General features: G+C 32.4%; 1 protein-coding gene across 1 annotated transcript; it reads left to right on the top strand.

The window, feature by feature from the left end:
- The first annotated feature begins 2,158 nt into the window (after window positions 1-2,158).
- On the top strand, window positions 2,159-4,100 carry LOC107925989 (F-box/LRR-repeat protein 4). Its single transcript, XM_016856756.2, has one exon. The coding sequence runs from the start codon at window positions 2,495-2,497 to the stop codon at window positions 3,938-3,940; it is 1,446 nt and encodes a 481-aa protein (XP_016712245.1). The 5' UTR covers window positions 2,159-2,494; the 3' UTR covers window positions 3,941-4,100.
- Window positions 4,101-13,830: the final 9,730 nt, after the last annotated feature.

Below are 13,830 nucleotides of genomic sequence, written 5' to 3'. Positions count from 1 at the left end.
GTGTTTGCCTTCTTACCTAATTTCAGTCTTTTAATGAAAATTAGACTTAACTTGGAGAGCACATGCGGTTGTTGCTCGCCAAAGCTGCATGATGTTCTGGAATTTGGATGTTTTGGTTCTGAGTTTGTAATTAGCTTGTTGGCTGACCGGATCACAATGAGGTTTTGACATTGTCTTTTAAGAAAAGGTGGTATTCCACGAATGATTTGTCAGGCCTTTGTGGTTATTTTCTTGCTGAATTGATTCAAATTTCCTCTTGAGGTAGAATCGGGGCTTGCGAGTAAGCTTAAGGTGAACTTAAGTTTCAAAGGAGGAAGAATCTCTACATGTAGATTGCCTTCTTTTGGTGCACACTCTTCCGCTAAGAAATAAATGCTTGCACCACTTATTGAATTTTCCATGAAAAAGATAAGTCATGAAATAGAAAATTAGGATCTTATTGCAAAATATTGGATTTTGTCCGACATATTTTCTTCGGATAGAAGGGAATCATCCATTGAAACCTCTATTTAAGAATAGAGAATAGGGTTTGCTTTGAAATGTTGTTGAAAGTTATAAATTTAAGTAGAAGAAAGAATATGATAGGCACTACTAGATGCCTTGCTGACGATCCATAGCTTCCAACTGAATATGCTTGTTTCATTTGCCTAACTTGTTCTTTTTTCTAGTTGAAGTGACATATATATTTAGTCATGGATGAGCTAAAGAAGATGCAAGATATCAAAGGACCGTATTCTACAATCACTCCATAAAAAGGTAAGCAACCAATGAGAAAAAGCAAACTTGATTCTCTCTTAAAGATTGCAAATTGATGTGTCTATTGATTCTTTGCTGCCTGCTTTAATTATAAATGTGATCACCGGGGATTCTCTTCTTTTCCTTTTTGTTCTTAAAATCATGGATGCGTCTGCTCAAATCTTTCTTGCACGCCCAGCCCAAGCATTGCAAATTTAATTTAACATTCAACATTTACATCTTTTTGACAATTTAATTTTTATTTTTTTAAAGTTCAATTTGACTTTTAAATTTAAAAAAAAAAGTCGAATTTGATTATCACCCTTTAAAAAAGAGTCAAATTAATTTTTTAAACGGAACTACGGATTCAAAGATTAAATTTTTAAATATTGCAGTCTGCATGATAGTTCATAGATATTTCATTTTTTAAAAATTTATATATATATTTGAGTATTTTTATAAATTTTAAATTATTTGATGACGTAGTCAAATTTTCATAAAAAAAATGACTTTGACTCTTTTTTTAAAGGTTAATGGTTAAATTTAAGTAAAAATAATAAATGTAAAATCGAAATGTAAATTTGAAGTGTTAAATTTGAGATAATGGATTATTAGGTGCAAATAATTTTATGTTGATTTAAACAGGTTATTGATTAGTAGGGTGTAATAATAATTAAGTTTGGAAGAATAAGAATTTAGACAAGAATTAGAGGCTGAGAAGAAAAGGATGGAAACAGCCGGCACGAGTTGTATGACCTTTCCAACAAAATCAAAATGGTTATTATTTCTATTATAAAATAACAACAAATGACGTCACTTTGTGAGGAAAATTCCATGAATACATCGAAGCACCTAACTTTAATTTTTATTTTATTTTCTACTTTTATTTTTGGCATAAATGTTCATCAGGGTGACGAGGAGTCCAAAACAAAAAAGGGTTGCTGTGACGTGGAAGTCAATACCCAAACACTCTTGCTCAAGCCTAAAGTAAATCCAAAACACTCTTGAGGAAAAAAAATAATCTTTTCAGAAATGATATTGAGATTTCTTTAGAATATAAACATATATTTCTTAATAAACATATATTAAGGAAGTCGCTTAATTCAGAAAGAAAAAAAACAACACTCTTAGCTAACTTATAGGTTTATATTCCTTTGCCTCCAAGTATAAAATTTTAAGTGAAAAATAAGATAAGGTGATTATTTTTTTAGAAAATATCAATTGAAGCTGTTAGTCAAGTCAGAATAATTTAATGGTATGGTGGAGTCAATGGTTATCATCTTTCTGCTTGTTTAATAAGGTAATTTAACTAAGAAAGAAAACAAATAAACAATGCAAGAAAATCAATATAAGTCTTATTATTATTTATATTAATATTCTATTAATGAAATAGTTAATAATTTTAAAAAGTTGCTTTGAAATACTCCTCTCTAAAAGAAATTATATCAAGTCTTAATATTATTAGTAAAAATGAATATAAAAAAGAAGCCATATTCCCCCAATGCATGAACTTCCAAGTCTCAAATGTTCAAGAGTTGTCTGTTCTGGTTCCGGTTTTCCAAGGAGAAGCTTGTTTTAGTTCCAACAACAATATGTGTTCCACGGGCTTCCATCTGTGCTTACCTAAAATTCTCACATAATAAACATTCAATTCAACCTTTAAATCACAGCCACAAAGTCAGTTTGTCAATACCCATCACAGGAACTCAAAGCCTCACAACTAACCTCTGAAGTTTGCAGAGTTTGCAGCAAGGAGACCATGGATGACATGTTATGTGATGAACTACTGCAAGAAATATTCAGAAAGCTGCCATCAACCCCACCATCTTCTCTATCTGTTTCTTTAGTTTCCAAGCGTTGGCTTAACCTTTATAGAAGCTCAAAAGCATCTCTTTCTCTCAAGTTGCTTCCACACAATTCTATGGTTCTCTCTTTGTCTTCTCTTCTTTCTCACTACCCTTCTCTTTCTTTCCTTTCTCTTGTTCTGTCTGATGCAGCCGATTCCACCTCTTCCAACAACAATTCAAGCACCACTGCCTTTTTCGACAACGTGCTTTTCGTTGTTTCTTCCTCTTGTTCTAACCTGCATCACCTCAGGTTCTTAGCTGGCCCTGTTTCTTGTTTGTCTTTGTTGTCTCTATCCAAATCTTGTTCCCAACTTACTTCAATTACTGCTTCATTATCTAGACCTCTTTTTCTCAACTGGGTTGTTTCGTTTCCTTGCTTAAAGGAGTTATGTTTACATGTATGCTCAACTGATGGTGTTGATGATGGAGATAAGCAATTTGAGTTGTCTCTAAATGAAGAATTGGATGTCAAATTTGGGTTAGAAACTCTCTGTGTATCAGGAATTCAGGCAGATGATAAGGGTATCAGTTGGCTATGGAGGAACTGTAAAAGGCTTAAAAAATTACAGCTGAGGAGCTGTGACAGTGTTGGTGATGGAGAGTCATTTGCATCATTTATCTGGTGTGTGGAAGGTCTTGAAGAAGTAGAGTTAAGGAAATGTAGGAGTATAATCGATAGAGTTCTATTAAGATTAGCTCAGAATTGTGCTTCATTGATTTCTCTACTGATCTATGATGGATGTAGTAGAGAGGGTTTGCTTGAATTCATAACAACTTGCAGGTGTAATTTGCAGAAACTTGACCTTAGATTGCCATTAGACCTCAACAATGATCACCTCTTAGCCATTGCTATGAATTTAAGAGGTCTCTTAACACTTAGGCTTCAAAGTTGCTGTCTGGTTACTGGTGAAGGTCTGCACATTCTTGGGGTTGCCTTGAACCCCACACTCGAAGAATTGGCTTTAATAAACTGCGACGTTGTCGATCGAGAAGTAGGGTTGCTAGCTACATTAGGACAAAATTTGAGGATGTTAAGGAAACTGGACTTGTCTTATAATGAAATGTTGGTTGATAAGGAGTTGATTTCTATGCTAGTTTCTTGCAATCATCTGACAGAATTGAAGTTGAGAGGTTGCAGGAAGCTAACAAGTATGACCATGGTTACCATATCTAAGACCTACAAAGGCTTGCAAAGTATTGATATTATGAATTGTCCTGGGATTGGAGCTCAGGCTGTGGAGTTCTTTGTCTTGAATTGCCCCCAGATGAAACAAATTGTGATTGAGGAGAGCAAGGTTTCAGACATAGCTAGGACATGGGCTTGTCATAAATTTATAGAGGTAACTTCTAGTTCATGAACTGTGATTGAAGAATCATCTTATATATGCCATTTATTCATGTTCTGTTGGAACCAACATCATCGAAATTTCTATCTAATTATGATGTTCTTGGAAAAGCTTGTACAATTAGAATTTTCTTCTATTTGGGAACTGAATTGAGTTTATTCTAATTAAAGCATTCAAGTGTAATATAATAGTGTATGATTTTGAATCTTTTAGCCCAAAGATATTGGGCCATTTATAACCTACATATTAATGGGACCAACATAGGCTTCAGCTCATATATATAGTATAGATATTAGTAGACCTCATAATTAATAACACAAGAGACATAAGTAAAATAAAAAATAATACAAGTATATTAATATTTTAGAATTTAAATTATATCCTTATTAAATTTTAATTCATGAATTGTTACCATTATAACAACAAAGTGAATATGAATTTAAATGCGTTTTAAGTATGTATTATTTTTTATTTTAAAAATTGAAAGTTATGTATAAGAATAAAAATTAAATAATACAAATTATTAATTTTGAAAATTTTATATATAATTATATTAAACAATAACATAAATATAACCCAAAAGGTAGACACTGCATTACATTTTACATTCAATATTTTTATTTAATCTGACACTACTTTTAGATTGAACATTTAAGGTCAAATTTCATATTAGACCTTGTATTTTGTGTAAGTTGTGGATTTAGTACTTATATTTAATTTGGTCATTTTTTAATCCTTGAATTTTTAGAATTTGAACTTTTTAGTCATGGTCAAATGGTAACTATTAAATTCATCAAATTATGTTACTTTCAAAATATGATGAGTTAAACATATTATTGCATGTGTAATGCTATGTCAGCTTGTTATTTTCACGTAATAGTTGAAAAAAAATAGTTAATAGATTCAAGGTTTGCATTAAGATTGAAGTTTCGAAATTAAAAAAAATATAGCAACTAAGAATGATACAGTTGGAGAACATGGAGTAAATATACAACTTTGTGCATAATATAGGACTATTAACATAAATTAACCAAATAGATTTAATTGCTAAGACTAAAATTTCAAAATTCGAAAAGTATAGGGACTAAGATTGATGAAATCATTATTAACTTCAAAGATGATCAGAGTTGTCTAGGCGTGAGCATTCGACCAAATCAAGTCGAATTGAGTGAAAAAATTTCGAGTTAATCAAGTTGACGAGTCCTATTTTATCATCCTAACTCGATTTGAAATTTTCTCGAATTGAGTCAAGTTAAATGAAATTCAAGTCGAATCGAAATGAGTGAAATTGTTCGAGTTAACTTAAAAAATTAAACATGTTAAAATAAAATATTGTTACAGTATAATTAATTTCATGTTGGAGCACATAAATTTGAAACCATATATATTTGAAAACTTTTTCAAAGCAAAATAATAATAAAAATAACATACTTTAGTATGATAAGCTTGAATCATTAATTAACTTATTTAGGTCCCAAAAAGGTTAATTTATATAAATATGCTAGAAAAAAAACAATTGAGATACTATGTTGATTTTATAAAAAAATTACTGATCTACGCTGTTTTTGGAGAGAGTTCAACAGTAATGGTAACTTTTCCAACAGCTACAAGGTTTCAACAACCATAAAATTTCCTATATAAACCCCTCCAAACTTTGTTCTTTTCAACCAAGTACTCAATACTCATTATTCCATCCTATATTCCCAATCCTCAATTTTCAAATTTTTTTTCTAATTTTCCCAAATTGTATATTTTGTTTTAGATCCCAAATGTACATTTATTTACAATATACGAAAGTTGTTTATTAAATTGATTTGTTTTATACCATATTATATTATGAGTTTAAAATTTACAATTATTTTTGTTACTTTTTCATTTAAGTTTTTCTTCTTCCATTTATTCACCCAAATGTTTTGAGAAAACAAAGAATAGAATGTCAGTACGAAAAAAAAATTAAAACTTTGGCTTGTGTATTGTAATATATATTACTTCAATAATTAATATTAACTTACACTTTACAGAGAAATGGCATGACTAAACGAATAAGTTAGTGTTTTCACTGCATTAGTTAGTGCTTTAATTAGCTCTTCTTCTCGATGCTCCCGGGTTATGTGGACATGTTGGCTTCGTATGTCCTGAGTGCCTACAATAATCGTATAACCTTGGTGTGTCTCCTTGCTCCTGAATATCCATATTGTCTCATATCTGAGTTGAGTTCAATTGACCTTTCGGCTTGCAATGTGAGTTTTTATCCGATACCAACTCGAAAGGAGCGTGTGAAGTAGGCTGCCACATGCGTTAATTCGAGATAGGGGGAATTCAGATTTCCAAACATTGTGCGCGCGTTCAAGTTTGTAAACTTCATCAACATAGGTCATGCAATCTTACGTTCCAAGGAACATACCGCAATTGCATGTGCACATAGATAACAAAGTGCTTGAAATCTCCCACAGTCACAGGTCATTTGTCTCAAGTCTATACGGTACGCTCCACCGATAACTCCATGGTTGGGTCTATGGGGTTGTGTAACAACCCAATTTTTAGTAGTGTCAGAATAGTGATTTGAGATCATTAAATTCGATGAAAAAGTTGGAAAATTTTATTAGTTAATAATTATAAGTTAAGTGTGATTTTAGAAATATTTTTGAATTAGTGAATTTTGTGATTTAAAAGAAATTATTAGGTCAATTGGGTCGAAAACGAGGTATCGGGACCTCAATATTATAAACTGAGCCGTAAATATTTTTATAAATATTTACGGAGTGTCATTAGGGCAGTATTAAAGTTTCGTTAAGAAATTTTAACGTTTCGATGGTTAATTGATTAAAAAGGATTAAATTGCAATAAAGATAAAAGTCTAATTAAAGATTAAAGAAAAGTTAAAAGGACCAAATAGGGAATTATGCCTTTTTCTAAAGTTGAGGCGGCATAAGTAGATTTTTTAAAAAAATCTAAAGTTAAAATATATTATTATTATTATTATATTACTTAAAAGTTAAGTTATATATTATATTATATTATATTATAAAAGAAATAAAAGATAGAAAAAGAGAATTGAAACAGAATTGAAAAACGAAAACAGAGAAGAAACAGGGGAGAAAGAAAGAAAGAAAAAGAAAAAGGAAAATTTGGGGTTTCAATGTTCAAAGTTAATTTGGTAAGTCAATTTAATCCCTTTTCTTATAATTTTTGAATTTTTGGAGTTCTAGAACAAAATATGTCATGATTTAAGTTGAAAATTTGAAAGTTAGTAAATTTTTAGATGTTGTTCATGTTGAATTAATTGATGAATTAGGGGTTAAATAGATTGGATTTCAAGTTAGAAGTTAGTAAAGGGTTTATTTGCAAAATAAAACATAAGTTTTGAATTAATAGAGACTAAATTGAGAGAATTTCAAAATTAGGAATTTCTGGTGAAATTAGAGAGTTAAATTAGTTTAAAGTGGGAATGGAATGAAAATATGAAATTAGCTTTGAGAATAAAAGTTAGTCTCGATTCAGGGACTAAATTGGAATTTAGGCAAATATTGAGTAAAAATTGAAATATTTAATGTGAGATTGAATGGTGTTGTATTGATGATTTTTAATTATTTTAATTCCGTAGCTAGCGTCGTACCGAAATTCTTGACTAAAAAAGGGGAAAAATATAGTCGACGTCGAATAGCTCAAAATTCTTGGTTTGTATTTCCATAATTCGAATCTAATTGTTAATTGTTGTAATTTTAATTAAGTGTTATGGCAAGTGATTGAGGTGAGAATTATTGTTTTTTATTTTTACAATTGAAATGGATTGTCTTGATATGTGATGAAATTATATTGGTTGAATTAAAGTGAAATATATATTATGAATATATATGAGTAAATGTGAAATTGTGCAAATATGATAATTGAATTATTTTTTATATGTATAAAATTCAGTTTTAATGCCCAAGTAGATGGAATTTAGAACTACTGGGATATTATTGGCATGCCATTAAGGAACTTTAGCGCGCGCTCTGATTATTAGCACGTTGGTGCTCTTTGATTATTAGCACATTGGTGCTCTCTGATTACTAGCACTTAGTGCTCTCTGATTAGCACATCTGTGCTCTTTGTATAGCACTTCAGTGCTCTCTATTCATTAGTGCATAACAATGCACCTCTGTATTTGTTCCGTATATCCGGTGTGTTCTATAAAATCTACTTTGGGCTAAGAATAAGAATATGAGATAGTAAACTGAAAATAGAATGTGAAATATGTTGTAAATACATGGAATATATGAGTTATATACTCATAAATTGATTGTGGAATGGATAGTGTCATTGTTTAAATGATACGTGAATAAATTATGGAAAGGTATTATATATAGCAAGTGATGAAAATCGAGTATTGTGTGATTTTAAATGTTCAATTGTGCTTAACATTTTATTATACATATTTTATTGTTTTATTTTTTAAAATATTCGGATTATAGAAATACCACTGAGTTTATACTCAGCGTATGGTTTGTTTCCGTGCGCAGGTTAAGTACTTAAGTTTGATCGCTGATTCAGCATCAAACAACGATCCCGAACTTAAATATGGTGATGTTTATTTCTTGGTGTCGGCATGTACCTAGAGTGTCTAAATATTAGTTATTTTGTGGTTTGATTGTAAATGATGTTATAAGATCTATTTTTGAGAGTTTATAATTTGGATTAAAACGATGCTTGATGACTTGTTTTGATGATATAAAATGTTTGAGATTTCTGTCTGTTTGATCTGTAATTTCTGGTAATGCTTCGTAACTCGATTCTGGCGAGGGATACGGGTTGGGGGTGTTATAGGTTGCTTAACTTGGAATATTAGATTTTGTCACGAATGACACGCTAAAGTCATTGAGTTTGCGATCTTTACATTTTCCCCAATATCTTTTAGCATTGACTCGCACCAAACGTTACTGCCCTTTATCTGTCCCACGTATGTTTCAGTTCACTTCAGAAATAAGGCTGTTAATCAGAAATACGTTTCTTTGACCATTGAGGTTACCGGTAAATGACGCGTCCCTTTCAGTATGGAGTTAATGTATTCCGCTAGGTTCGACGTCATGTGTTTGTATCGTAGTCCTCTGTCATACAACTGTGTCTATTGCTTCTTCGGTATCCCATCGAGGTCTTCACGCCCTTTCAATTTATAGTCTGTAGTCTTTCTAACATCTTATAGAATCGATGTTGGATGAGATCATACCCAATTGATGGCAATCAATAATGCATTCAAGAAAAGTGACCCAAATGTATATGTTAAACTGTTTTACCGGAAACCAATTCTATGCACAATGTACCCATGTTAATGACATGTCGTCGCTCTGTATTCTTATGATATTGACCAATGTAGTTAAACCATATGTGACACAAACAATACCTATGGTGTGTACGATCCTATAGGCTTGAATGATAGTCGAATGCAGGCTGTATTTCAGTGCCCCTATCGAAAATGATGCACACATCAGGCTACGACACAACATGCCTTCTCAGGTTAGGAAGAAATCCCAGTCATCACTGGATTCTTCCAGAGTTATTGCAAAAGCTATTGGCAAGATTCTTCGGTTACTATCCTGTGCAACAGCTAATAACAACTTATGCTTGTATCTTCCGTACAAGAATGTTTTGTTAATTTGGACAAGTGGCTTACAATACAGAAATGCAGTTATGCATTGCTTGAAAGTAAAAAAATGTGGAAAACTATTTTTTCAGAGACCAAGGGATCGCCATAATGAGCATGCTTCGTTTGCAGCTCGGTTACGGAACCTGGTATGTACCGCTCCAGTATTTGACACCATTTCCACAATTTATTGTAGGATTTCTCCCATCCACTATGCAACTTCTCCAACGCCTTCTGCTTTGCCAACCATGTCTTGTGGTTGGACACGATGTAATCGAAATTGCTACGGATGTATGCGATCAAAGCATATATTAGAATCTTAGGACTCGCTTTGACCATGTGTAATATAAATTTAGATATCATGTCCGAATCTAATTTTGGATGATTGTTTAACATACCTGAAAAACAATAAATTGGGTAACCATACTTAATAGAATGTCAGAAAAAATGTGAGAATTCGAGTCGATATTGTTAACCGTGATACATATTAGCTATAACACATGTATGTAACGTAGTAAAATTCCTGATCATTTAGAATGCTGACTTCTTCCTAATAGATGCCTTGATTTTCCATAGATATCATGTTTCATGCATTATGCACTTCGCCTCATATTTCTCGGATCGGGAGCATGTAATGGTGAAGTTGACACTAAGCTGTATGTTATACCACTTGACTGTAGCTACAAAAGCATATTTGGAGTCAAACTCCATCCAAACCTCTAAATGGCCTAAATTTGTTAACGAAGTCGCATGCCTTAGTCTTCTATGAGGAAGGTCTTTGAATTCTAAACCTCCTTCAGCAGCAAGATTGAGAGTTTGCATATGGGGTGGGGGCTCGTATGCCGTGAAACTCGGTTCATCCCATCGAACAATGTCTGAAGCTTCACTGCCAGATCCATCGTCTTCTAGTCTAGTAGGAATGGGATCCGATTATGAAATTACTACAATTTCTACACCATCGAGGCTCGCCTCCTCTATTAGGTCATTATTTGTTTCTTTGTCCTCTTCAACCTCTTCGTTCTCTTCTCCCTTCTCGTTATTAACTCCAGTTGCAAGTTTAGGGTTAGATGTGCCCTCACCGGTAGAGGTTGTCTAGAGTAGACCATCCGTTCTTGTAAATTTGATATCAACCCTAAAATCACTTTTGTTTGGCCCACCCCAGTAACTTGATAGCGTACCCATGTGAGTATTACTAGTGTTGAACATTGACATGCCTAAGTTAAAATCAAAGGCATTGATAAAATATCGTGCGGATGTGTCGTAGGCTCGATGACCAAATACGCCCAGTTATCTCTCACCCTAGTAATCGAGGGGTGAAACTGATGAATGTCTCATCACTAATGATGATTCTAATGGGTCTTGGTATGAGATTTGCAGGAATGATGTGAATCCATCGTACAACCATGTGGTGGGATTTTCAGCTTCTTGATCTGACATGGAATTTAGTGGAGACGGTCTAATCAAGCTCAGATCACCTTCTCCTCTTCGATGAAGTCGACATATAACTCTAGTATAACATTCCTACTAGAGGAATGGGGTTCATCAGTTGCTTTATATCATTGTCCTTAGTGATCTAAAAAATAGAATATCTAGCGGGGTCCAATGACAAAAGAAATCTACATTTTAGGCCCAAATTCTTCTTCGAATCTCCACTTTGTGCCTAATCCTTGTTCAAAACTCTTTTATTTGTACTTACCATTTTTATTTGATCCTAAACTGCATGAATATAAATGTTTGGCCATACGTATTTAGGGTTAAGTAGACACATCAAGACAGATATTGTAAAAACAGAGTGAAATAGGAAGAAACAATGTGATATAGTAATTACAGGTTAGCCAAAATGTGCAAAACAAAAGAAAAATTCAAAAAAAAAAGCAAGAAAAACAAGTAGAAAAAGTACATGAAAGACAAAAGCATTGTGAGTGAGATGTGTTGAAAAAAATCAAAAGGTGATGAAGTCACAATGGTAGAAAAACTCAACCATTAGTGCACAAAAACTCATGAGCTAGTTGTAGTTGTTGTATTATGTTGCAACTTTCTATGTGGAGAAATAAGAAAGGTAAGAGAAAGAGAAATAAGGTGGTGAGTGGGCAAGGGTTACTTAGGGGGAGAATAGGGAACAATACGATGTGCCAAACTATTTTCATGCTGGAAACTATTTTGATGCTTTCTATTCTTAAATTTCATACCTGTCCTAAGCCTTAGAACGTTACAAGTCAAAAAGTCCTATGTGACCTAGGTAAATTTATTCATGAATGCATATGCTTGAAACAATTGTATTAATCTGCTAGGATAATCAAATTACCTGTATGATTTATTGATGGATGCATATAGTTGAAAACCTTAATTACTATATACTTTGTAATATATTGAACTTAGGAGTTTGATATTAAAAAGGGTAAGTTGTATATATATCGTGCCAGAATTATGTGTAAATATGAAAATGCCTAGTTATGTACTCCAAAACTAATCCTTGTACCATACTTGCTCAAAGGTCGTCATTTAATTTTTTATTATTTTGCTTTACTTGAAGATAAGCAATCACTTAAGTGTGGGGGAGGTTGATCTATCGTAATTCGGTGTAACAGATTAAACTAGTTTTCATATTTAAGAAGCTTGAATACTAGTAATTTTAGTATACACTAGTTATATTTTCTTAGTATAGTTTAAATTCAATAAAAAGTGTATTTTGAGTCTTTATTGACCTTAGGGGTCGAATGAGGCCTAAAGGCGAGCTAACATACTTAGTAAGTGCGTAGAGGACAGTTCAAAGGCTTAGGAACTCAAATTTGGTCATTGTATTGCAACACGGGGAGTTTTATGTCGCAACATATGGAGCAGAATACAAGAATTTCAAGTCTGCCTTTGGTGTCGTGACACAACAATGGGATGTTATGACACAGCCCTGAAGTCACCTCTGAACCTGAGCATACTGTCTTCGATGTCACGACACAAACATTAGGGTGTTGCGACACCGACACTGTACAAGATTAATTACGAGTTGGGGGTGTTTTGATCCGCACAATGGAAATTAAACATGAGAACGTTAGTTAAGATAGGGTTGAGGACGACGACTACCCTAATTCTATAAATAGGCTCATTTAGCACTTGTTTAAGGACAGTTTTTCAGATTCTAAGTTTTTTTCTATAATTTTAGTTTCAGTTTTCCTTCCTTTTAGGCCTTAGGTTTATTTTCAGTTATTTTCTATTTTGTGTTCTTCGGAGAACATGATTTGTAAATGCGATCAAACGTTAATGGATTTTCTGCACTTCATCTATCCAATACAAATAGAATTCTCTAAACTCTATTCTTGGTTTACTCTTTATGCATATATTTATTATCAAGTTTATAGATTCCAGGAGAAACTAATCCTCTAATGGGGGATTAGTAAGTGGAGGTGTGATTAATTAAATGTTATATAAGGTTTTCTTAGTAGATCAGTTGTCTGGCAGAGGAAGAACTTAAACCCTAGGCTTGATGACCCTAGGAAGTCATTTAGGTGTGAATTAACCCAAAATTGGTATTATCTATCGTGAACACCTTAGCCCCGAATCGGTTTGAACTGTGAAGTCGAGAGATAAATAGTTCTTACTGACTCATTAGTTTAGTGGAAGATCGAGAGATTCTGCTAGGGTAGTGACTAGTTGATTGAATAAAACCCTGAAATAGGAATTAGTCATGATCACCAAAGTGAGCTAATCACCCATGTCTACACTTGATTAAGTTTAGAAATTAGTTTTTTGAAGTCCCTTTTATTTATGCAGTTTTATTTCTTTGATTATAGAAATCCTAAAATCTTTCTTTTATGTTTTGTCATAATATAATTTATTTAAACTACTTGTAATAGCCCATTTTTAGTGGTGTCAGAAATAGTGTTTTCGAGACCACAATTCTGACAAGAGAGTCAGTAAACATTATTAATTTAATATTTACAAGTATTTATTAATGTCATACTAAATTTTTGTTAAGAATTTTAAGGTTTAAATAGTTAATTAAGTAAAAAGGATTAAATTGTAAAAGTTACAAAAGATGATGTTTATTAGCTAAAAGTATTAAATGGCTAAGGAATCTTAAACTAATGGACTTAATGGGTAAAAATACCATATCATTAGTTATTGGATGGTTATGGTTTGGTTTTTAGTGTAATTTTGATGATTTTTAAAGGTTAAGTTTGTAATTAAGTAATTTGTAAATAAAATCAAAAGATGATAAAAATAGTATCATCATCTTCTTCCTTTTTTTTTTTTGAAAACTGAAAAAGCCATAGCTAAAGGTGTGAAG

The sequence above is a fragment of the Gossypium hirsutum genome, chromosome D04 (genome assembly GCF_007990345.1).
Source record: "Gossypium hirsutum isolate 1008001.06 chromosome D04, Gossypium_hirsutum_v2.1, whole genome shotgun sequence".
Taxonomy (NCBI): domain Eukaryota; kingdom Viridiplantae; phylum Streptophyta; class Magnoliopsida; order Malvales; family Malvaceae; genus Gossypium; species Gossypium hirsutum.
The sequence above is the reverse complement of the archived record's forward strand: the minus strand, read 5'-3'. Positions and strand labels throughout refer to the sequence as shown.